Below are 25625 nucleotides of genomic sequence, written 5' to 3'. Positions count from 1 at the left end.
TTGATTTCCAGACTGTCGTCCTGTGGCTCTCAGACAATTCCGCTCACTTCCTTGCCCCGAACCCGAGGCAGCGATTACTGAACAAATTAAATTAGTGAAAATACCGAACGGGGCAAAGGGGCCAGGTGAAGCAATCTAATTGTAGGTGTGGATGGGGATTTTGGGTGGGTGCGTGACTGCCCACGTGGGACATATGTTAAATCTGCTAAAAATGCGACCAGGTGTCGGCAGCCAATTGGCCTCTGCGGTCCTCGGGCTTCCTCTTACCATCTTAAACAAGCTAATTAGGTTTAATGGCCAGAGACCATTTAGCTGTCCGCTCCTGCCGCCTGTCAAATGCCAAAGGGTTCCCCAAAGGACAATCGTAGGTCAAGGGTTAGTGAGAGTTCAGTTGGTAGTTGCGAGACTGGAAAAGTTAATTACTCATGTGCTTTTCGTTGTTTAAATTGAAAACGATAAACGATCTAAAAATGAAGATATCAGCCGATAAACCAATAATTGAGATTATTATTATTATTATATTATTAAGTTGTTCTTGACTAAAAAATGATTCAAAAAAAGAATTACCTTAAATCAATTTATATAGGTACATTAAAAAATGTTGTTTATGGATTTTGACAATCAAATGAAAAGGTTAAATTGTGACATAAAATATGGCATTAGAATATAAAACTCGCCTTTAGAAAGATTCAAAAACAATTATACAAGAAAAATTAAACTCTACATATTTTGGTTGCATGAACAGCTAAGTAGAAAAATAAACTACGCGAAGCTTTTCTGCGATATAAAAGCTTTGATAGAAAACAATACGCTGTTCATTTCAAATGCCAACCAACAACAACGGAATTGAGACAAGACGTTAGACAGGCGAAGTCAAATTCCGCATACAATCTGAATACATTACCCTACATCCTTGAACTGCTCACCCTCGAGACCTCGACATAGACCTAGTACAAGGAACCCAAGGTGAATCGATCAAACGATGCTTTTGGCATGGCAGCCAGTCAAAACAACAAAGGGTGAATTAAAGCAGGTCAGCAAACTGACAACCAGCAGAATTGGCTGTGCAGGAATTTCCGAGTCGTCAGAGTCTCAACAACCTCAGAATGAGTGCCAACAAAATATTCCTGCGTTACTATCCGCCAGGTGGGAAGGTCATTAAACCAAGTGTTAAATAGTTGTTAATGTTTCTTCGGTTATCCTAGGACTGGCCGTAAATTATCGAACAGCAAAGGGCAATGAGCGTTTGCGACACTTTGATTTACTTGACCTAGATACAAAGTAAGTACACTTTTTGTACGAAACGAAGAGTTAATTGGTTCAATTTTAACAGAACAAACGTAGAACCTTTGGCAGACAGGATTCTGTTGCAAACTTTAGCTGAGGCGGAGGAGGATCAAATACATACAGATTCAGAGAAAAATCCTCCACTTCGTCCTTTAAGTGGAAGTGTCGCTAGATCTCAAAACACTTTCAGTGCCCTGAAATTGGCTTTGGAAAAACTGCAGAAAAAACTTAGAGAGCCGGTGAAAAAGAAATTCTATCTGCACAAGTGCCACAACTCGCACATTCTGCCGCTGACTAATGTGTCCTTCGATCGGAGTGGCGATCGCTGTCTTACCGGCAGTTATGATCGCACCTGCCACGTGATCAACACCCAAAACGCTGAGGTGGAACACATCCTCACTGGCCACGACAATGTGGTGTTCTCCGTGGGCTTCAATCATCCTTATTGGTAAGTTTTAGTTATACATTAAAGAGTTTGGAAGCACTATTATATAATACAATAATTCCAGCGACAAGATTGTGACGGGATCCTTTGACGGCACCGCCAAAGTTTGGTCCTCTAGTAGTGGTCAATGCCTGGCAACTTTCTATGGACACACCGCAGAATTGGTGGCCGCGGAGTTCCATCCCATGAATGCCAACTCCATAGCCACTGCTTCCATGGACGGAACAGCCAGGATTTACGATGTGGAAACTTCCCATGAACTCCAGCAGCTGACTCATCATGGAGCCGAGGTGATTGCAGCGCGGTACAATCGGGATGGACAGATGCTGCTCACGGGTTCATTCGATCACACAGCAGCTATTTGGGATGTGAGGAGCAAGAGGTGGGTCTTTAATTCGGTACAAGATCACCTTTACAACTTTACTTTATAGTCTCAGCCATCAGTTGCGTGGCCACAATGCCGAGTTGTCAAACTGCATCTGGAATTTCAGTGGATCTCTGATAGCCACAGGTTCGCTGGACAACACAGCAAGGATTTGGGATGTTCGGAAGCTGGATCAGGAACTCTATCTAGCCGCCAAACACAGTGACGAGGTGTTGGATGTTAGCTTCGATGCGGCGGGCAGACTGTTGGCCACCTGCAGCAGCGATTGCACCGCAAGGGTTTGGAAACTCGAGGGATCCTCGGAGCCAGAGATGCAGTCCCTGATGGCAGGACACGCGGATGAGGTGTCTAAGGTGTGCTTCAGTCCCAGCGGCTGCATGTTGCTCACGGCTTCAGCGGATAATACGGCGCGTCTTTGGCTCACAGAATCCGGTCAGTGCTCCCAAGTTCTCGCCGGTCACGAGGGAGAAGTGTTCAGTTGTGCCTACAGCTACTCAGGCGACGCCATCCTTACCGCCTCCAAGGATAATACTTGTCGTTTCTGGAGGTGATACGACTGGTACACCGTTCAACTTAACGACGGATCAATCGACTGATTAAAAGTTTGGTTTTTTTTTTTTTTTTTATCAACATTTACTACAAACTCGAGCGTAATTTTGCTTTTCTTAAGATTTTCATCATCAACTTGCTTCTTATAAATTAATAGTTCTTAGTTTTCATTCTTGTTTCTTTAAGACATTCGGACATTATTGTGGATTTGCTTTTGTTTTGCTTTGCTTACTTTAGGGTTTAGGTATTACTTTTCTCGTTTCCGTACATAGATAGTTACAGTTTTTGTTTGCTAGTTTGGTTTTTTTTTTACCGTTTTTTTCTGGTTTTGTTTTAACATTTTTTACTTTACATTATTAAGTTTCGCTTCAGGCTCGGCGACACATCATCTCATATATATAAAAGGTGAACAAAAAGTTTCGGTAACAAACATTTTACATCTTACAAAAGTCCGCTTTCGTTTCGGAATCAATAGTTAATACATGGTTTTTTGAAAAAAATAAAAGTTCTTGTACACAAACATTTCAGCGAGAGGCTCTCGCTCATTTTTTGTTTAACTCTTTTTTAAACTACATAGTTTTCAGGATTTTAAGAAGTTTCAACTGACGGTTGTACTGGTGATTGCTGATTGATGAGGAGTGACAGAACGACAGGGCACACAGAGGGTTAACATTCACAAAGATGGCTGGGTCCTTCAGAGGGGTCTGATCGGAATAATCTGATGGGTGTCGTGCTGCTGCTGGCTATTAGCCATCCTCTCATTTTGATCCGATTTAAATTTCTCTGAGGTCTGCTCAGGTACGCTCTGTTGTAGATGTCTCCTATATCTTAGAGTTGTGTGGGGAGTGGCTATTTGCATTATTGTGTTTAGGACTGCTTCGTATAAACTATAAATGTATCGTAATTCTTATTATTATCATTATTAGTAGGTTTTTCTTTTGTGTTTATCAAAGTAGAAAACTGTTTGGTGTGTGTTCTTGTTTGTTTGCTTCGTTCAAGTTGTGTGGCTCTGCTTCTGATCTGATCTGATCTGGTTGCTGCTTTTGTTTAACTGGTTTTGTTTAGTGTTTCGACTGCAACCTAATTCCTTGGACTCTGTAAGAATAACAAATAACTCGATTATTGACGATGTAGGGAGCCGAATGGTGAGGATGCAGGCTTGCGGCTGAAGCGGAAACGAAAGTGGGCAGAATTAGATGAAACATGCGATAACAGACAAGATCTTGACATAAAAGAAACGAAACAAGGCGAACGTGATGGAGGGAGTTCGGTGATGGAGGGACTAGTGACTCAAGCAACGTAATGAATTATCGGCTTACATTTAGATTATATGAAGCTTAGGGTGTTTAGTTATCTTTGTTCTCTTGCTGGTTTCTTGGTTGTTGGTTGGTTTAAAATGAACAATTAGCATTACAAAATTCATATATCATCATATGCATACAGCTAGAAAAAAGAAAGAGAATAGGTAGCCATGATTAGAGGTTACGAGGCAAGGGCGAGGGCTAGGGAAACCCCAACTGAGCATGGGACGATAACAGTGATTAATGGTGAGGTGGCGATCGAATAAAATAGTGATAACTCAATCATTACCAAGTCCTCTGGTCTCGATCTACTGATTAAATCAAAACTAAGGCAATTTCAAAAGCTATAATGACCAAAAACTGTGCTTTGCAAGCGATAAAAAATATATGTGTTAGCAGTGGCAAAAGCGCAGCGAACCAAGTTATAGATTATAGAACAGATTTCGTACTTGACATGGTCGATCCGGAAACTCTTGCTTGAATGTGCGCTCGATAACGTGATATCTGTAAAGGTAGGTAAACACCATTGATTAGCAATCGCCGGCCGATATTTTCGGACATGATCCACTTACTTGGACTGCAGACCGCCACCGGGTGGAAGACCTTCGATGTCGTCTCTGTTCTGTAGACACTTCAACAGATCCACGTAGTCGGTTATCACGCTAGACTCTATCTCGTCTGCAACAATATTAGAGGGAAAACCATGGTCAGTTTAAGGTCGTCACAGGTCGCGATCTTAGCGTTATAGACTTTTATAAATAAATGTTTATGTACATAAATGGTTCATAAAGAAATACGGATTCAATTACATAGTTAAGCTACTTTAAAGCAAATGCAATATAGATATCAACTCTGTTATAAAATCTCAACTAAAATAAAAACTGTGTGGCCATCTCAAGCGAATTTGTAACAAGGGAATAAGATAATATTGATGCGGGACGATAGGTAGAACACAGCTATAAGAAAATCGTATAATTTTGCTGAATAATAAAGAGCGAAAATGTTGTAAACAAAATTAAAAGACTTTCGAATTATTTAAGAGGATCCGATCGAATTAACCTGATAACATGAACAACTTTTGATATAACATTGTATTAAAAACTGGACCAAATATTTTTGTAGCAATTTTTTAGATGATTATGGCGAGGGACAATTTTAATTTTAGCTGTCGTAGGCATGCATATTTCGTATTGTGGGGATTACTTTTTACAATTAATACTCAGATAACAACTGGTTATAGCAGGTCGGGGGCAGGTGAAGGCAAATCAAAATCAAACCAATAAACTGATAAGATAAACGATAACAAAATGACAAAGTGGCTTTCGAAAATTTACAAACTACCAATTTATAAACGTACCTTATGCTCACTCATCTTAAAATTGAATTGCTTTCTGTTTCTTGTTCTTGCATTGACACTTGGCCCATTTGGCTAATTTGCGCTTTGATTTGGCAATTGTGTAAAAGAAATTGGGGTTTTGTAGTACGAGGCGCGAACAACAACCATAAAACAACGACAGCGAATGGCTAAAATGTTCCTTTTGACAAATTACTTTAAAAAAACCTTATGCATTAGTTAAGACTGGCTCTTCAAAATCAGGGTAATTAATAAAATTAAAAGAACATTAATGAGCCTTCGAAGTCTGCGGTTGTAATGAGTAAAATATAATTAAATACAATTCGTGTGAAAGAAAAATGAATAGAAGCGTATGAAAACCAAATGAGAACTGAAAACTGAATCCAATAGAACAGCATACAAACACTTTTGCTTATGTTTTCGAATCTTTCGTTAAGTTATATTTTTGACTTGCATCTGTGGTAATTTATTAATCACTATAAATCGTGTATGTTGGGATGTGGATTGTGTGTTTTACACTTTTGGCTCGATCACGAATTCTCCAAGAAACCCGAGTACAAACATTTCGGGCGACTGGCTTAGATGTTGTGAAATATGTTTGATCGTTTTTGGGTAAAGTAATCGTTTGCCTTTGTTAACAACAAGCACAACAGTTGGTGAGCATAAGGTTTACAATTCGGTTTCATTTAACCTACGTATACGTAACATTCAAGACCCTTTTGGCTAGTCTACTCTAGGCTAAGTAAATCGTCTGGACATTTGAGTATTTGCAATCTTTGGTTAGCTGCTTAAACTAGGTAATTTCGTAATTGGTTTAGCTACTGCGACCACTGGTGGGTAATGCATGCTCTAATTAATATACTAATTTGCTATTTGTAAATCGTACGAATCCGGGCTAAAGTATTTGTCTATATCAACAAGGTCACGTCTGAAGCTCGGCCTCTGGATATTGGCCAAAATTCACTTTGGTGTTTTAAATACTGAAGTCTCAGAGAGTTTTCTCCCCACTACTTATTGCTTTCTATACATAATCTTTGTTATTTGACTACAGTTCGTCTGAGCATTTTATAGTTAATAAAATATACGTTTTCATTGCTTTTTCAAGGTTCTTTCTACCAGTTTTCCCAGCTTATTTACAATCTACCTAAATCGAATCTTCTCTGAAGACACTTTCCTATCCGTTTTTGCTTACAAAATACTTGTTTAATTCGATATTTCTACTAGTTACATCAATTCCAAGTGTTTGTTTTGAGTGTCAATACCTGCGTAGGTTAAATATTGCATTTTGTTTGATTGATTTGTATCGTGGCTAGTATCAAATTGGGGATACGTATACGTAAATGTATATATACAAACTGGCTGACGGGTCATTTTAACTACTTTTGTCGGGCTGGTTTGTCGATAATTGTTAATATTTAGGTATATATGTAAGACTAAAGCTAAATGGGCTGGATTTACGCATACATGGAACGCTTTTGGCAGTGGCTGTAGTACACACAGGCATGTATAAATAATACTATAACTCAGGCACACACACACAGCAGAGGAACTCCGGCCAGCCACACGCACAGCCACCAGATATGACAAACTAACACGCTATACAGGTATTCGCTATGCATTAGCGATAGGATATTGGTACTACGCCCGCACACACGCCCCCAATTTACATGTTTCTACAGGAAATGGACAGTAAAGGATCTTTAGGAGTTCAAAAATCCTTGGGTTGATGTAAAGTTAATATTCTTTAAAAAAAAAAGATAAGATAACCATAATTGAGCAAATAATCTTAAAAATGTAAATTCATAAACCTACACCGAAATATGTCCCATAAACTTCCCGTTTTGCTTTTTCAAACAATAGGGGTTTAACGAATCTAAGAAATTAGATAACCTTAGGGAGCTTTCACTGTACTTGAGTTGTGTGTGTGCGGGTTTCATTCTTGGCATTGGTAATGGCAATGGTTTGGTATTCATCTTAGTATTGTTGTTTTGTTTTGGAACTACTATTGGAAGGAACTATTCTGATGGAATCGAGTTTTTGGACAAAGAGGGTCGGAATCAACTCCAGGACTTAAGGTCGGGGCATGTAAGGCCCATGTAAAAGTGCTCGCGGCGTTCAAGGTACATTGTATACGTATTCGGTTCGATTAAGACACGCAGACGGAGGAGACCACTACGCCATAGATCAACAGTTAACGATTAGTTATAAACAGAGTAGACGACTTAGACAACCTCTTGTGATCTTCTCGATTTGTTTCTCCAACCGATGTTCAGCCTCTATCGCCTCCTCGGTGGGCTTCGGAGCTCCAGGGAAGGCAATGATGATGATGCTCATATTATCCCGACTTCCCTGTGGACCAAAAAGGTATCAGACTGACTGACTCCTGGAGCGGATAAGCAACATAACTTACCTTGTGCAGGCAGGTGTCCACCACCTGGTTGGCGATGCTCACAAGGTCGCTGGTCACCCGCATTCGTGAATGGATGAAGCTGCAAACGTCCTCGTTGGTCATCACATCCCAGATGCCATCGCAGGCGAGCACCAGAAACTCATCGCTATCCTGTCGACTCTGACAGAATATCTCCGGTTCCGGCGACACCAGCTGCTCGCACTGTCCCTTCTCCTTGACGTTCTTAAAGTCGTAGTCCCCGAGAGCTCTTGAAACGGCCAGGGTGCCATTCACCCGCTTGATCATCACACTACCGCCAGCATTGTGGATGCGCTCCTTTTCCTCTGGCAAAATCGGCTTGTGATCCTGCGTGGCGAATACCGGAACTCCCTGGCGGCACAGAACTGCCCTGGAATCCCCGCAATTGGCGATGTACACTTGCGTGAGGCTGACGAAGGCGCAGACAGCGGTGGTTCCACCGCATTTCTCCGACTCCTGGGTGAACTCCGGCAAGTCCCGCATCACCTCGTCGATGCGCAGGAAACCGGTGCGTATGCCCTTCACGTGGTCGCCCCCAATAAACTCCTCGGTGCTGACGATGCTGTCCAGCAGATGCTTGGCACAGTGCTCCGAAACCTTGCATCCTGCGTGTCCATCGAAGACTGCAAAGAAGCTCCAGTCCTGCAGGGCATCCCCCAGCCCGGCACGAGCGTAGTAGGCGTCCTCCATCTCCGACCGCCAGCCCTGCATCGAGCTGACTCCGAAGAGCAGCTTGTTACCCTCGCCCTGGTCATTGTGCTTGGCGGTTTTCGGCTTATCCAGGAATCCGCCCATGTCCACTGAACATGCTGTGTGCTGTGTGCCGGGCAGGTGTAATTCGTTCGCTGAGTCAAGACTCGCCAATAATTCTACGTGTAAGAATACAATGGTAGGAGAATATTAAACGACCGCCAATCAATACACAAAGCCTTGAACTTGAACTTCTACCGAGGGATACAAAAAACAATGACGGGACAAACGAGAAAAGTTTAGTTAAAGGCGGTTAAGTCTACTTATAACAGTATGTACTTATCAGAACACTTATTCTGGGCTTACTAAATAAAAAAAGACAAAAAACAAGCTCGCAGCTTTTGAAAACCAATAAAACTGCATAGGAAGTACAGCGGAAATTGAGTTGACTCATAGATATTTTGATTTCTGCCAAACATGAAATAATTACTTGCCATTTTGTGAAACTACACGCTTGAATGACTATAGAAAATCTAGGGAATAATTGAAGAAAGGCTATAGGAGAGATTTATTATCAAAATTTAACCGATCTTGCCTTGTTTGTTGTATATATATACTTGACAGTTGTTATGTTGCAATATGTGACTTGTACATATACATTACATTATTTAAAATATATATGAACTTTGTTGAATCCCTTATAATCTTATCACATTATATCTAGAAAAGGGACTCCTTAAACTTTAAAGCTAAGAGTCTTTTTCAATACTACAATTATACCGATAACAACTTGGGAAGTTTAAACTCGAATCAGCTGGCACTTCATAATTCATATTAGTAGGTCTGAAATAGGGCTTCCTTGCCAAGTTTTGCTGTAATTTTAGAACAATAATTTTAAGCCGACTGCAAGGACATGGAAAAGCAAACAAAGAGGGGGCGAGGCGGAAGTCCTCATGGCAGCTTGCCGCCCACGCTTTTCACCGTTATTTCCTTTGCGCCCTTCGTTTTTTCTGCATTCTCTTTTGGCACATCGATTTATCAAGGACGCGCCTTCGTCCTTCCGCTTGGGTGACTAAATTTAGCAATCAAAAGTGGGCGGGTAAATACAGTTCGTAAAATACAGAGGAATAAGGGAAAAATTGCGCGCGACAGCATCCAGAATTTATATCTCATTCACAAAAAAACAAACGCAAGTTGGCAGTCCCATTTTTGGAGGGGGTGGGGTAAATCCGGCATGGCCCCGAAAAAAATGTTAATGAAAACACACTCGCGATTTATGAACTTTGGCGTCGGGAAAACCTTCGTTCTCGTTATTTTCACCTCGCAAATTTTAAGTTTGATGGTCTCCGCTTTTTGCCGCCTCCTTCTCCTCACGTTCTTCTCTTTCTCATCCACTAGTCTTCTCTCAGCGTGCGCGTGTATGTGTGTGTGCGTCGGTGAGCTGAGTTCGTGTGCGTGTCTGCCGTAAGTAAAATTTAAGAACAAAAAACCGTGTGTTTCTGCGTGTTTTTCATCGCCGTCTTGCGCTCTTTAGATTGTCGGGCGAATCACGCGGTAATTAACACTTTCGCACGATCGCGAGCTGCACTTTAAAGGCGGAAAGGGCGTTTTTTCTAATATTTTGATTAACAAAATGACGCACTAGAGCTGGAACAAGAATCGATGACTATTTGGCGCTATCGATGTTTAAGGAGAATGGAAAATATCGATATCTTACCCAGGCCACCATCGATAAGGTTAACTTCTTGAAGTGTAATGACATAAAATCCGCGGGAATATTTAAAGTTATATATTATATAACTTTTACATATTCTTTTTATTTTAATAACATCTAATATTAAAATCTAACCCTTAAACCCAAAATTAATTGAGTAAAAAATTTAAAACTTATAGAAATATCAAAAAAATATTAACACATGCACGTATTAAAACCTGTAAAGCGGTATTATAAACGTTTAATTTGGTTGAGAACTCCGCTTAATTTTATCATTGGCTGCACCCTTCTTTATTTATCAACAGGGCTCTGTTAAATATAAAAGTTTGCTAAAACGCCATCTACATCTTTTGGTCAATAAAATATCTATAATCTTCATTCAATATCTTTAAACTTCTTATGGAACTTCTAAGCGATTCGCTTCTAAATTTTTCATTTTGTTTGTGGTCAATTTTTCAACCCCTGATCATGTAAAAATTTTTAGATAAATTCAAATCATATGATTTATGATATTTCTAACATTTTTAAGTGGAACTCAGCTGTAAATAAAATGACTAATTATCAGCAAAGGAACGAATCTTGAAGAAAGCCCCATTCTTTTTAAAGATTTGAACTCAGTAGCAACTTGATAAGCTATTGTTATCAAAAGAAACTGATATGTCTCATAAATGAATTCCTATGACTTTAAATAAAAAATACTTATAACGTTAAAAAGTGACACTGCAATCACTTTTCTCTGAATTCTTTCGAAATTTTTACGTTCATCAATATAAACAAAATTGAGAACAATTTTATATTTTTTATAAAAGTATTTAACAATATATAATGATTTTCGGGGATTTCACTGATACTGTTATTATGACGAACTTTCGAAAAAAGCGTCATGATAATAATGCTTGAATTAAAACCACACCCGATAATGGCTAGATCATAAATCTAGGAAATCAGATATTCAGGTGCGCTGGGTGGTGGTATAAAAGGAAATCTGGGTCTTAGGGCGCCGCAATCTTGGCAGGTTCTTCGAGTGTTCAAAGTGACAATGTTGTTCAAGGCTCTGACTTTTTTCGTGGCCATTGGAGCCGTCTACGGAGCTGTGGTTCCTGCTCAGTTCGAGGTTGAGGCCGAGACCCAGCTGATTCAACTCCTGCTCAGCTCTCCGGCTCTGAGATCGGCGGAGTTCTTCAACCTGGATTGCTTCGACTACTACACTCCGCTTCTCAAGCAGCACGCCGATAAGTACGAGGAGGATTCCAGGGCGTGCTATGAAGTATATGAAAGGGCCTTCGAAGAGATCGACGGAAGCTACAGCGATCCTCGCAACGAGCTGTCCAACTCCGTTAGGGACATCTGCGTATCCTTGTTGACGTGCGATGCCAAGGGCTCTAACAGCGATGCCTTCGATTGCCTGGCAGAAGAGGTAAGTATATAAAAAAAATGTATGTACATTATCTTAGATACATACATATGAATTAATCTAGAAGGCATAAGTCTTAATTTTGGGCAAGCCTATTTTTACATATCAAAATATTGCATTAAATTATAAGACAGACATTACATCTCTAGTGATTTTAAAAGTTTGGTTTTCACCCTTTTATTTTTATTTAACTTCAGGGACCTTCCAAATCCTCGGCACTTGATTCGGCTTCCGACCAGGCGGCTGACTACAAAAGTAGCCTGACCCTAAAGATTCGCGAAATTGATAATACTCGATCGGCCTGCCTTACCACTGCCACAAGGACTTACAGGACGAACCACGCCCAGTGCGTCGAGGATATGGGGACATGCGCCTCCGATCCCAACTGGCAGTTTCCCGCCACAGTCATCGACTTGTAGATCTCCTGATAAGCACTATGCCATTCAAGTAAACCTTACAATGATCTACTCGAGAACTTTAATTGCTGTGAATTAAAACTAATGTGTTGAGACTAAATACCAAATTACAAAATTTGCCGCATAAAAAGAGTGAACAAAATGATTATCTAAAATAATAAAATCACTATTTGCTATCACTTAACCAAAGGTTTGCTTTACAGTATTTAATTGAACTTAAGCAATTTCTCAGTGTTAATTTGACAACAAGATATTAGCAGAAAATTGCCAACCATGTGTTTATATCAGTAACTAGAACATCCACTTAAGTAATGTGTAATTAAAAAGATAGCAAGGAACGGCCGCTGTAAACTAGTATAAATACGGGGTGATTGATCCCACACCTCCCAAGTTTACAGCTCAAGATGTTTCTGAAGCAGTCTTTTGTTCTGAGGTTTTGCCTTTTCCTGGGCGTCTCCCTGGTCTCCGCAACCAAGCTGCACTTCGCCATTAGACCCAACTCCCATATCGTTGAGCTGCAGGAGGAGAGCAGGGAGCTGGCTGCCACACATGCGGAAGTCTCCGGAAAGTGTTTCGCGATCTACTCACCGATTTTGTCCAAAGTTGTGGAAGATTTTCAAGTTAACTATGGGGCCTGCATTTCGGCCTTTGACAATGGCACCGCTGTAGTCAATGAAAAGTATTCAGACGATCGCCAGAGCATCTTGAGGTCTGCCAATATCGGTTGCTCTTATCCCAATGCCAACTGCCAGGTTTGGACATCAGAAGCACAGGATCTGAACGTCGTCATCTCTCGCCTCGAATGCGCCTCCAGCAATTCCGGCGAAAGTGCAAAACTGTTCTACGCCATTTCGGCCAATGCCACGGAGATCGCAGCCAAGATCCAGGAGGAGTACAGACTTTTAACATCCAAAAGGGAAATTTGCCTGAATGACGCCAATCGCTCCTATGTTGAGGACACCGCCGACACATATGAAGAATTGAACGCCTGCTTGGAAGGTAGAATATCTGCAGCAAATACCACCACCACATGCCAAACTATAGCTCCAACAAACACAACAACCGCAGCTCCAACAACAAAAAATAATTAATTATTATAAATTATTATTATTATTACTTTATGCAGTAAAACTTGTATTCAAAAATGTAATAAAGAAAAATCAGGCATAATATATTTTTGGGTTTTACTAATTGGTCTTGTTTAACTCAATAGAGTCTTGTAACTTTATATATTCTTGCATGGGATGATAAAAGCTATTATGTTTTTCACTGAACAAAAATTATATTTGACCGAAAGATTTGGAAATTGTTTTAATATAAAGATAACCGTATAACCAATTTATACATATGTTTTATTAGCTTAAAATCTTTAACAGAAATAGTAACTGTATTTATAGAGTACAAAATATTATATGTATGTATTAGTCTTAGGCTTTGCAAACAGAAAAAACGTTTTGAAATTTAATAAATTTGATGAATAAACTTCAGCGTTTAAAAAACACTTCTTTGAAACAATATCTAAATCAGATTGTTTTTTTAACTCGTTCACTTGATCTTCAAATTAGCTTTTAAACAAGTAGAATGTTATCTAAAGATAAAATTATAGGTATTGGTACTATACTATGTATATAGTGTATATATAGGTATCGCGATCACTCGCTTTGTAAGAAGGAAGTAGCCCCATGTCAGCGATAAACAGTTTTCCGAAAATCGATTTTCGAAAATGTAATTTAACTTGTACGCAGTAAAATTAAAAGTAATTACGCCAGCAACATAACATTTCACGATACAAAAAGCAATTAGTACCGATAGAGATAAGAGGCTCGAGCAGTGGATATAAAAGCCGTGGGTCTTAAACCAAATGTATCCAGTTAAGAAGTTATAACTGAAACTAAGCAATGTTTTTCCGATCCTCTCTCTTGGCGGTGGTATTAGCTTTTGGCCTGGTTTCTGGCCTAAGCGTTACCCTAAAGTTGAAGGGTTCCAAGTTGAAGTTGCCAATTACAAAGAAGATCCAACAACTTCAAATGGAAACGGAAGAGATGGCTGCTCGGGATCTTGCTACTACGCAGTCCTGTTTTGGCCATTATAACCCCATCCTGAACGGAGTGGCGGTCCAGTTCCAGGAGGACTACGATACCTGCGAGAAGAACTACGCGAACGGCAGTGCCTTGATAACTAGTGCCTGGAACAGCACTCTTTACGAAATCCAGGGGAGTGGCGATCAAGGATGCAACACCTTCTTCGATTGCTCCTCGATTTTGGACCCTGTGTTGGTCTTCGAGTGCTTTGCCAATGTGGTAAGTTTACAAATATCCTAATTAAAAAAAATATTACTATAATTGAATTTTGAGTAGTGCTTAAAGTTGTGACTTTCATTTGTAAACTGATTTTTTCTATCCTTTCCTCAGGGAGCTGAACAATCGAAGATCATGTACCAAGTGTCGGCAAATGCCACTGAGGCCGCCACTGCCATTAAAATCCTGCTGGTATCCTTGGAAACTGAGAAGGAAAGCTGCCAGAATACTGCTGAACGGAATTACGTGGAGGGCACCGCTTCAACCTACGAGGATCTAACTCAGTGCCTCGCTGGAAATCCTTTGCCAGGGGAGACCACTACTGTGAAAAGCCAATAAAGCATTTTTCGATTTTTCAATATAAAATAACTCCCTCTTCAAGGGTTTCAAAAGTAAATAAATAAATAGATTATGCCTGAAAAATGTTTATCCTTTCTTTACAAATTTTGATATATTTCAGCTAACCAATTTTTAACTGATTTTCGAGTAGTACGTCCTGCAAGATTTTATATCCCAACTCGGGGACCACCCGAAATGTGAAACCATATCAGTGCTGAAACCGAAACTATCCGACTAATTTCTTTTATGTCCGCATTTAACGACAGCCTCAGCAGTTTTCCCACAGTTGAAGAGAGTTGTTCGACGATATCGGGACACCTATCAATGGTCATCCCTTTGACCTGTCCACACCCAAAGAGAAATTTCGGTGACCTCTGGCTTTACAGGTACACGGAAATCAGTTCGCATCTTGTCTTGACCTGTGATAAACTGGTAGACATTTCCTTTTGAAGGACTGCCGACACACACCCAGACTTTGTGCACAAATTTTGCGCTTAATTAATTGTGAAATATTGGCTGGAAAATCAATTGACAATGGCGAGTTGGCCCGCCACAATTGAGTTGTAATCGCAATGGCCAAGTAGGCGTCGAAGGATCGTCGAACTCGGCGTTTTGTGCTGGTTAGCTGGCTGGTTGCGGCCGACGTTTGCTGGGTAACTACAATTGCCAGTCATGTCTTCATAAATTTCATTGAATTGAATCGCCGCTCGAAGTAGGTCTCCCCAACATGCGCCAAAAACACACAAAACACGAGGGGGGATTCGGGGGGCTAGGATATACCTATTCCGACTATTTCATCTTTTGCCGACGGCGTACGGCTCATGTTGTATGTAGCCTTAAATTGAATCGTTACAAATTTTGTTGCTCGTTATAGCAAGCGTTTTATTGCCCAACCAGTTTGGGCCGCCATGCAAAGCAGTCGAGAGAGTCTGAAAACCCAGGGATCTCGGTCCTGAGATTATGATCGCCGAACCGAGCTGAACTAAAATGAACTGAACTGAGGAGAACCGAGCACGCCCCCCTATGGAAAACGGTAGCCCAGGGTTCGAGATCGGTTTTGGGTTCGGATTCGGGTTCGGGTTCTACGGGCACAGCGTTTAATAACTTCATTAAATGCCCTTTGACATTTATGCCAGACACACTTATTTATGTGGCACTATCTTCTCGGCGGATCGGTACAGGTAGCCAGGAACCCTATAAATTACATAATCATCAGATAGTGAAACTGTTTACAAGCCGAGACTCGAGACAGGCACACCCACAGTAGCCGCACAAAACAAGAAAAAAAAGGTCATCAACTATTCCTATTACTATTCCGATTGATTAGTGTTCTTTTTTATTCGGAATTTATTTGTATGTGGCAGCCGCGGCTCAAAGCTAATTGCTCTAATTTCTAGCTAAGACATTTTTCTGGCTGCCTGCCTGCCCTGGAGCCATAAATATTGTCGATCAGATCGGTGATCGCAGCTTGCGCCCGCCGATTTTTATCAGGAGTCGGGCCAAAAGTCTGGGCTCCGAATTTGTCGTCGGCCCTTTGGCCAAAACAATGGCCATTTGAATTCGCGTTGGCCCAGAGCCCGCGGCCAAAAGGCCAAGATTTATTACGTCAAATGCCCTGCAATCTGGTGGGGACGTTGCTCTATTTCGCCTTATCTCGCACTCTGCCAGACACTCAACTATACAGATTCTATATATGTAGTTATAACTAGCGAAGGCACGTGGAGAAAGGTTGCGGTAATCATAATCAGAACACTGATAGTTCAAACAAGTCGTAATTGATCGACTAATTGGAGCTGATTCTTGGTTCTTTTTTAATTCATAACCAACTGACAAAATATCGCATATAAAGTCTTTTGTTGATAAAACATTGCAATTAAGAAAACATGTTATCCTACCTTAATCAACCTGTTAACTTAAAAAAGTCTGACAAATGAATTCAGTAATTATTAAGTTTCAGAATCTTAGAGTGTTCAGTGGCGGATCCACGGGGGGGAAATTAGGGAAATTTCCCCCCTTGGAACCAGAGAACCTGAAAATTTTACTTGTTTGCTATGGTTGACTTTTCAAATATAACCACTTTGTATACTAAAAAATTGGGATGGATAATTTTTGTTTTATAATTTGTACTGTATTTCTCTCGCAACAATAAGTTTGAACCCCAAATCGAAGAATAAGTTCAATTTCCCCCCCCAAGAATCGTCTCTGGATCCGCCACTGAGAGTGTTTTAGCGTCGACTTGAGGCAAAATATTTATGCACTCGATCTGCCGCTGTGATTTTTGCGTATTCCGTCTGAATCCGAGTCCCCCTAAAAGCCAAATTCAGGAAAGTGATCGATATGCGGCGGCCAGTCGACAGAACTTTGTTATCGTGGCCATTGTGGCTTATTGTTGCTGCTTGGGGCACAAAATTATTATGTATCTCGGAGCGATTAACAGACGCATTTCAGTTTTATTGCGCCAGATCATTATCGGAGCGCGGATTGGACCTTTTTGTTTGCCTGTCGCTGCTGAGGCCGAAAACTGTACGACAACAAATCATTAGATCATGATCACGATCATAACAAAATCATAATAAAATCGAAACCGGAGAAGAAACCCAGTCGGGCGCTCTCATCGATCGGTGAGCGGCTTCAAAGGCGGCCCGAAATTAACATCGAGGCGCGAAGAGAAACTTTCCTTTCGCCGGACGATGCCAATGATTTCACCCAGTGCCACATATTGGCCAATGCCACAGAAAAGGAGAACGCGACATTACTATGAGTGCACTGGAAAAAATGTGTATCCGAATATGAGATTAATTAAAAGTTTGAAATCCGAATAAATGTAAAAGGATACATATGCTTACAACAATAATATTTGGGTTTTGATAAACATATGAATTATACTAACGGGAATAAATTAATTCTGGAAAAAATGTTTCAATTGTAAGAGTCAAATATTTTCCCGCAGTGCAACCTCATCATCGTCATCTCTCAACGAAATGGAGACGTGCCATTGCGGGTGGCTTTGGCAATTAGAGAACAAGTGCCTGAGAGGTAATAAATAGCGGCGGTTAGTTCAAAAGCGCGATCCACTAATCAGCTGGCCAAATGCCAGATGGAAAACCCGTTGAGGAGGTGTGAAAATCGTTTACCGATCGCCGAGAACAACAACGCGGCCATAATGGGCTGCAATGGAGCGAAGTTTAGCAAATAAATTAATCGAAAGGAAATCGGCGTCGAACGCAAACGAGTTACCCACCGTTGACCGCTAATTCACATATGATTTATTTTATAAATTAGGCAGCCCACTCGGAGATCAAAGCCACCATCGCACTTAGCCCCATTGGCTTGTCAAACAGTCCTCCTCTGTTTTCTTTTTTTTTTTTTTTCTGGTTTTGATCGCACCGCCTTAAAGACAAAGCACTTCGGAAGCGGCTTCTGAAACCCGAAAAAAACGATCGAAACGGTTAAATTTGTTTGACCAGCGGCAGCGTTTGGTAATGAAACGCTAAGTGGCCAACAGTTGTTTAACCAAGAGCCTATTTACCAATCAGCCGGACTCGCCTGACAAATTGTTTGGCCCTCCGCCGGCTTTTCATTTCGCGAAGGTTTTCGAGACACAAAAGCCAAGGGTTAAACATGAAATACTGGTAATAATTCCCCCCTGCACAAACTCCACTCTCCGCTTATCATTTTAAGAATACAACTTTATCGCTTAATCCCCGACTTTTCCAATTATGGCACTGAGAATATGTTTTCTTTGAAATTGGCTTGACTTGCACCCCTCATGAGGGGGGTGTTAACCACCCGTAGCCAAAAAAGAATCTCTGTTTATCCTATTCGTTTCACCCCTCGGCACAATGAGCTATGATATATGTAACTTTGATAACGAGAGCATTTAACCCAAAAATGGTGGAGGGAGGTGTCAGTGTTGACTTCTTTGAGACCAAAAAAATCAAAGTCAAATTTATTAAGCCTTGGTAGTACAAATTAAAAGATATGTATAACTCTCATTTATGAACAGTCACTAAAAAACTTCTGCATTCACAAAAGTCTAATTAATTAAAAATGTTAACAAAAATTTCAAAATAAAATTTAAATTTTTTCTATTTTTTTTCTTTTTAAAGTATTTAATCTAGAAAAAGGCCAACTTACCAGCACTGCGGAAAGGAGCTTCCTCGGATTGCCTCGTAATTTGCCCGCCTAACGAGTTCCCGGACCAAATCGCAAGAGCCCACAAACCACCCTCGCATCTCCGACTTTCGCTGGTGGTGGGTGCCACTTCCACTTCCACATCCTCATCCTCATCCTCCTGCTTAACCGACTCCAATTCCCTGTTCTGCTGGCTGTCGACGCATATTAATCCAATTATCATGCACTGTGCACGAAATCACTTAATCGTTTCGAAATGCGGAAGACCAGCGGGAAGGGAGCATTACACCAAAATGGTTGCACTTGGGAGGCAGAGTCCGAATAATTCCGGTTTAGTTGCATTTAGTCACTGCCCCCTGATTATGATTGATGCAAACTGGAAAACTGTCCCATTGTGACAGCTCCAAAATTGGTTCTAAATTTAATAATATCTTGTTGCTTTCTAACTTTTGTGTGGGCGTTTAAATTAAAAAATTATAAGCAGCATTTTCAAGATTTTAAACATTTCTGGTAGCGGTAATAAATTAACTTAAGCAAGAACACCTTATTTTGTTTATTGTTTCTCCTCGAGAATTCATTTGACCTGTAAAAGACCCAGATTCCCAGAAAATATCGCTTCCACTGTCCCACGAGCCTTAAGCGAGAGCGAAACAATTTGATTTAATTAAAAAATTATGGGATTACATACATTAATGCTTGTCAAGCAATATATATGCAAATTTCCCACACACACACACACACACACATAAAGGGGAAGGGGAAAATGGGAAAACAGGATGACAGGGAGCAGACTGCGGCGAGTGTCGCATATTAAAGAATATTTTATTTGCTTTTATTACACAGCCCGCCCAGTTCACCCTGGTCGAAGGCCAGTTTTCCCGCCCACTTTCCCACTTTTCCACCGGAAACTTGCAGCGCAGACGCCGATGATATGGAACAAAACTGAGAAAAAATGGCAACGTTTTTGGGGGGCGGCCAAGGAAAAGCCAGACGAAGGTGCAGGAGGAGGCGGAGGCTGAGAATCTAATAAATTGTGGCACTGTCACTTGGCTTAGTGAAGGATAACTGGCCACACGCCCTGCGAAGGCAAACAACAACACCGGGCTGCAAGGGCTCATCAAAAATTCATAACGCGCCACGTAATAAAAATTATTCAAATTTTTCGCAGGGTGGTGGCGTGGGTCTCGGTTTCGTTTTCGGTTTGGGTTTGGGTTTCGGAGAGTCAACTAAATTGCGGTGATGTTTCATAAGGATGGCTGGCAAAAGGCAGGCGACGAGCGCAGAAAAAGGACAAATCACACCCTCGATTATGATGCGCAAAGTAGCATCCACAGTTGCGGTGGAAATTATAGAGCAAATATAATTATTTGAAATGGGATGTGGAATACACATTTAAATTACTAAACTAAATACAAATTTAAAAATTTGAATTAATTTAGTCTATTTGTAATGTTATATTTAACTGGAAGTTGAAATAAAATAATAAAAACTAGATAAATAAATTATTAATTGTATAAAAATATAATTTATTTGGATATTTGTATTGAGTAAGCAATAAAAATAAATTACAAAGAAAAATTGCAGTTAAGGCAATATTTTTTTGTCCGCTACTGTGCATATATCCCATATCACGAGGGAAGAACGAGGAGTGTAAGGACATATTCATGGGTCGTGTGGCCAAACGGAAATTGAATGATTTTGCGCAACAGTCGCGGAAGTTGCTACTTTATAGTCATTTAGTGGTTGGTCTTTGGACAATGCATCACGGGCTTATCACATTGCCGGGCTCTCCTTCGGCTGCTGTCACAAGCGGATTATGGCCAAAAAACCACAGGCGACCGGGGGCTGAACGATGTTAAAAATTTTACAGAATTCGAAACCTGGCTAGGATGTCCGATAGCAAAATAAAAGTGCCGCAGGGGGGACAATGACAGCGATGTCGCTTCCCAGGCGTCAGCGCTGTTTCCGCCGGAAGTGTAATTTGATACTTTTACAGCTCCGCACGGGCATCGCCTATCGCCTGAGTTCGCTTATCGAAAGGGTTCGCAATGCTCGATGCTCCTCGAGGCACGCTAATTTCTGCAATTGACTTTTAAACCTGGCAACGGATGGCAACGGCGCCTGTCAGACCTGCAGAACGCACATAACGAGCTCCTTTTTTGTGCATTTCAATTCAATTTCCTCTCGCATGCGAAATTGCCGATGAGGGCCTAGACCAGGCCAAAGTTGGCATAAAACCGGGAGTTTGGCTGAATGAATGCCATGGCAGCAGGGCAAGTACCTGGTCAAAGTACAGTACTGACTAGAAAGCTTAAATAACATAAACCTGATGAGAACATTATCAAGTTTAGATAACATATTGCTTTGCAACCTATTAAGTGTTTGTAGGATAAATAAGACTAGATTTTAACTCAATAGACTTCTTCTAGCACTTATTTTACTATATATTCTATTATTTAAAAACTACGGGTAGTAATTTTTCCAAGCTGGCACCCACTGTATGTGCTTCACTCGTATATTTGCAATTTCGTTGGCCAGTTTCCATGGCCTGTTTTTGGCCATTGAATGAGTGGCTTTGGCTCCGTGGCCAACTCTGTACCCCCTTTCCATCCCCGATCGGTCGTCTATATCTCTGTGGTGATGTCCGTGAGTGAGTGAACTGTCACAATTGACGTGGGGCGTATAAATTTTACATTTAACGAAAACGTAATCGAATTGAGCGAGCTGTATATGGCGAGTCCAAAAAAAAAAGAAGAAAAATAAAAACCAGAGGGACTGGAGGAGCCGAGGAGCAGCCAGTTAGCCAAGTTGGCTTAGCCCCGTCTCTTTCTCGGATGTCATAGCCCTCTCTTTCTCGCTCCGTGTGGGTTATGAAGACATCAGGCGAGGCGCATGGCAATTTGTGGGACGCCACAGAAAAAAAAGAGGGGATTTCGGAGGTGGACTATGCCAATTTGATGGCAGCATGCACAGAATGCATTCATCAGGCCAAGATTGTTAGCCATCGATGGAGCTTTTGGTTGGGGATCCGAGATTGGATATCGGACTCTCTGCGCATTCCCAGGCTCACGTTATTAACTGCTCGGATGCGTGTAATGGGCCACCTTGGAATATAATAACGAGCACTTTTACCCATTTAAATCCGGGGCTACAGCCACCTGGGGACACATTTGGCCAACGTTTTTCAATCAGCATAAAAATTTATCAAATCAAATTCGAATACCTGCTGCCAAATGCAAAACACTAACGCCGAGGAATAAAAATCGCATGACAATCAAATGCCACCCCGAAATGCCGAATGGAAATCAATCGGGACGTGATGTTTGTGTTTGCCCGGGAAATTTGCATGTGAAAAGCTTGCTTTTCCATCAAAACGTCGTTTGGCATGCAAATCGATTAAAATGAAATCAAATCCAATCCAATCAGCGGGCCAATCGCAGCTTTGTTTGCACTCGGGCAAATGGCCAAATCATTGCCGCCGGCTGGAAGCCAGGACACAGCCATCGGTTTATATGTAGGTCCTGGCTCCTTCGCCAGCTGCTCACAAATCGTTTAACTCAAATTGACTTGTCAATATTTAATTAGGCGTTGGCCGGGTAACAAGATGCGGGTTCCGCCCGCTTTGATGTCTCTCGATGGAGTCCGCTTCCTGCGGATTAGTTGGCGGTTTCCTTTAGTCTCCGTGTTTGCCCAACGAATAAGGAGTGTCTATATGTACAGAGTTTGGAGGTATTCGTCCTAGAGCAGCTTATATGTAAAGGTTATGGATATATTTTTAAAATAAATAAATATTATTATGTTATATGATTCAATTTAATACAAATATATAATTCCTTAATTGATTGCCTCCTCTTGTGTAAATGAAATCATGCTTAAATCGTAGTTAATATACCAAGGGGCGTATGAGCAACCTCATCTTCCCCAGACAATCAATCATTTGATCGGGCAAACAACTAGCCCAATATCTTGGCTTCTCACAATAAATGTCAAATGCCTCCTAATACAATTAAGGGCCTTTGGTGGTAGCACCCAGGCATTAAGAGGCTTAATTTTTTGCTGGCTTTGATTTCGATTTCGATTCCGATAGCTGCAATCGCCTTGTCGTGTCCTTTGTCAAAAGGCACGTGAAAAAACGTGTCCCATTGACATTCAGCTTGATGAATGATCAGAAGCTCCTTGGGTTCGGCTCGGAATTCCAGTATTTTGCCTTTTTCCCAGATTTCGCTGGACCTTGACTGACTGCTGACACGTGACTGCCGATTGACGAACTTCCAATAGGATTTTGGGGGAGTGAGGTTGATTATTATTCAGGGGTTTATTTAGCAGGAAAAGTGCTAACAAAATTTCAGAGGGTCTAATGAGAATATGCGAAATTTAGATTTTTTATTGTACTCGAAATAAGTAAAGGTATAGGGTTAAATAAGGGGAAAACATGCCAAACATTTTTGGTGTTTGTTTATGCCTTATCGATTGATTTGAAAAACATTGCAAATAAAAATAAATTTTCCCTGTCTATATTCATACCCTTATTGTAGCAACTTGTTTCGCAACTTTACCTATTCTACAATTTGCTACGATATTGGCAAAAGTGTCAAACGATTCGCAGCCCCTTGACAAGCGAGAAACATGGAAAACTTCGCCGCACAGCACCCTCATCCGATCTCATTAGCAACGTTGGATAGAACCGTCAAAAGTGCCGTGCGGACAACCTCAATATCAAAATTCGATATTCACTTTTTGCAATAGTAAACGGAAATTTCGCACAACGCAGGCAAAACTTTTTGTTTCCTGTTGTTGTCAATAACTAATTCGTTTGTCATTTTCCGTTTACATAACATATCAGCCCGAAGGGGGAGGAAGCTCCACCGCAACGACCGCAATTCGAGCAACAAAATGCTGCACATATAAGGACAAAGTTTTTGCCCGGATTCTTGTGGCGAGGTCCTTGGGTAGTCCTTGTTGTTGCCTTCGCTGTTGTTGTTGTTATTGCGGCTGTCGGTTTGTTTATCGCTGCCAGGCTACAAAGACAACATTATTGCAAAAGTGTTCGAAACATATTGAAAGCTCAATGCAAACACCAAACACCCATCCCGGAGCTTTATTTCCACCCTAAAAACTGGAAGAATCTGACGCAGATTGTGAGGCTGCCACTGTTTCGTAGGCGTTTTCACACACTTCAAGTGCCAATTTCGTCGTGCGGCTCATAAAATGGCAGTCTTTCCGCATAGTCAGTGGTGGAGCTGGAAAAAGAGAAAACTTTTTTATACAAAGTCCTAGAAAAACTACGAAAAACTTGCTATTAAACATAAACTACTCTTGGAACTCTGGTAGATTATTTACAAAGTAAAAAGCAAAGAGATTTTAAAGACATTTTATGGGGATGATCGTTTACAATTTATATATTTTTCCGAACCCTTCGAACAACGACTCTGCTTTCAGCCTATTAGAGTTTTCCTCTGCCGCTGCGATTTACATTAATTTGCCATTTTTCATGCTGTGCCCGGCACTTGAAATTTATGTCTATGTGCGGGTGAATCATAAAAAGTACGTCAAGATTTTCCTATGTAAATGATGGCGCGGCAATGAAAAAGGATCAGGCTTTATGTGATGGCCCAAACTATGTCCTGGCAGGCTGCTGCTGCCACTTCTGTTTGGAGTAATGCGACGCTCTTAAAAAACCCGGCAAGACATTCGGGTGCGTGGCTATATCCTGGCAAACGCCAACAGGTTCCCGCGCGGAGATTTGCATTCGGAATAAGATGGGATGGCTGACAAGCGCCTGGAAAAATGTTAATTTAGTGCACGATGCGTTGACAACGACAACGAGGCTCTTATGCAGATATATCAGTCACCATCCAGCCAATCCAACCATCCAGCCGGGCTGCTTGTCATAAAGCGATCAAGCAGGAGGCTTGACATTTCAATTTGCAAGCCGAGAGGAGACGAGCGAGTTGATTCGAGGAGCCAAAGACATCAGGACACTTGGAGAAAATTTATATATGCCAAGACATCCATTAAAAGTAAAAATAACCAGTAAAACAATTTTTGAAAGACTTGGCTTGCACTTTTAAAATTATTTAGCAGAGTTTACATGTATTTTCCGAATAGTTTTTCAAGTTTATAATTCTATATTGTTTTTGTACATTTTTCCAAGTGCCACAGCTACAACGACAACGCAGCAACGGCGACAACGACAACGCAACGAAAACGAACGAGTCGCAGAAGACAGGACAACATTCGCGACAACATGCAAATATGCAAATCGATGCGCTGACAATTTTCAGCCAAATCAAATATGCAATTTAAGCTGAGAATCGCATGGCATCCGCTGTCCCAGCTCCACGGCAAAAACTTCTCCGAGCTCTGAACTATGCCCAACTTTTCCCGCACTCTCACGAGTTTTGTTAATTTATTTTGGCCGCGTGCCGCAATGAAATCGCCAGTGGCAACAATGCAGTGCCAGATACAAGCAATTACGAAAAAGTTACTGTAATCCTAAGAGTCCTGATGCCCGAATCCTGATTCCTGAGAGTCCTGCGCCTGCTCCCTGTCGCAGGAACAAGCGGTAAGCGGCTTAGCATTGTTGACTTTCACATCACAATCACTTAGGGGTTGATCCTGCGACTCCTGTTTGTTGTTCTATGCCTCGCTTTTTGCCCGATGTGTGATTAGCCTATTAGCCAAACAAAAAACATAGACTACAGAAATCCTCCAGTAATGGCAGTCCCATGATGAGAAAGGTAAATATTGAATCTGATGCGCAGTGACGAGGCTGTCATCTCCGAAAGGAGCAAGTCCAATAAAAATAAATGCCCGCAAGGCGTTAGTTATTATGGCAAATCTAATAAAACGAGCGTGGGATAAATGGAAGT

General features: G+C 41.1%; 5 protein-coding genes across 7 annotated transcripts; 4 read left to right on the top strand and 1 right to left on the bottom strand.

The window, feature by feature from the left end:
• The first annotated feature begins 879 nt into the window (after positions 1 to 879).
• On the top strand, positions 880 to 2668 carry LOC108088502 (dynein assembly factor with WDR repeat domains 1). Its single transcript, XM_017186333.2, has 5 exons — positions 880 to 1146; positions 1206 to 1281; positions 1334 to 1735; positions 1797 to 2114; positions 2164 to 2668. Exons 1-5 carry the CDS (start codon positions 1107 to 1109, stop codon positions 2666 to 2668), a joined length of 1341 nt encoding a protein of 446 aa, XP_017041822.1. The 5' UTR covers positions 880 to 1106.
• A 57-nt stretch (positions 2669 to 2725) lies between these two features.
• On the bottom strand, positions 2726 to 10105 carry LOC108088503 (protein phosphatase 1B). 2 transcript variants are annotated; one of them, XR_001771233.2, is made up of 7 exons: positions 9760 to 10104; positions 7732 to 8618; positions 7553 to 7670; positions 4540 to 4645; positions 4417 to 4471; positions 3986 to 4109; positions 2726 to 3761 (listed from the first exon to the last, which is right to left on the bottom strand). XR_001771233.2 is itself a non-coding variant. In XM_017186334.2 (6 exons), exons 2-6 carry the CDS (start codon positions 8542 to 8544, stop codon positions 3747 to 3749), a joined length of 1107 nt encoding a protein of 368 aa, XP_017041823.1. In that variant the 5' UTR covers positions 8545 to 8618; positions 9760 to 10105; the 3' UTR covers positions 2726 to 3746. The 2 variants fall into 2 exon arrangements, 1 of the variants encoding a protein (XP_017041823.1); XM_017186334.2 differs by lacking the exon at positions 3986 to 4109 and having other exon boundaries at positions 9760 to 10105.
• LOC108088505 lies at positions 10102 to 12320 on the top strand. 2 transcript variants are annotated; one of them, XM_017186335.1, is made up of 3 exons: positions 10102 to 10175; positions 11150 to 11570; positions 11765 to 12320. In XM_017186335.1, exons 1-3 carry the CDS (start codon positions 10102 to 10104, stop codon positions 11984 to 11986), a joined length of 717 nt encoding a protein of 238 aa, XP_017041824.1. In that variant the 3' UTR covers positions 11987 to 12320. The 2 variants fall into 2 exon arrangements, with proteins under 2 accessions (XP_017041824.1, XP_017041825.1); XM_017186336.2 differs by lacking the exon at positions 10102 to 10175 and having other exon boundaries at positions 11106 to 11570.
• On the top strand, positions 12320 to 13074 carry LOC108088365. The gene has a single exon (XM_017186112.1). It carries the CDS (start codon positions 12388 to 12390, stop codon positions 13072 to 13074), a length of 687 nt encoding a protein of 228 aa, XP_017041601.1. The 5' UTR covers positions 12320 to 12387.
• Positions 13075 to 13865: 791 nt separating this feature from the next.
• Positions 13866 to 14707, top strand: LOC108088384. The gene is made up of 2 exons (XM_017186133.1): positions 13866 to 14283; positions 14395 to 14707. The coding sequence occupies exons 1-2, from the start codon at positions 13882 to 13884 to the stop codon at positions 14617 to 14619; spliced, it is 627 nt and encodes a 208-aa protein (XP_017041622.1). The 5' UTR covers positions 13866 to 13881; the 3' UTR covers positions 14620 to 14707.
• Positions 14708 to 25625: the final 10918 nt, after the last annotated feature.

Source organism: Drosophila ficusphila, unplaced genomic scaffold (genome assembly GCF_018152265.1).
Source record: "Drosophila ficusphila isolate 14025-0441.05 unplaced genomic scaffold, ASM1815226v1 contig_791, whole genome shotgun sequence".
NCBI lineage: Eukaryota > Metazoa > Arthropoda > Insecta > Diptera > Drosophilidae > Drosophila > Drosophila ficusphila.
This window is presented reverse-complemented; position numbering and strand designations above follow the sequence as displayed.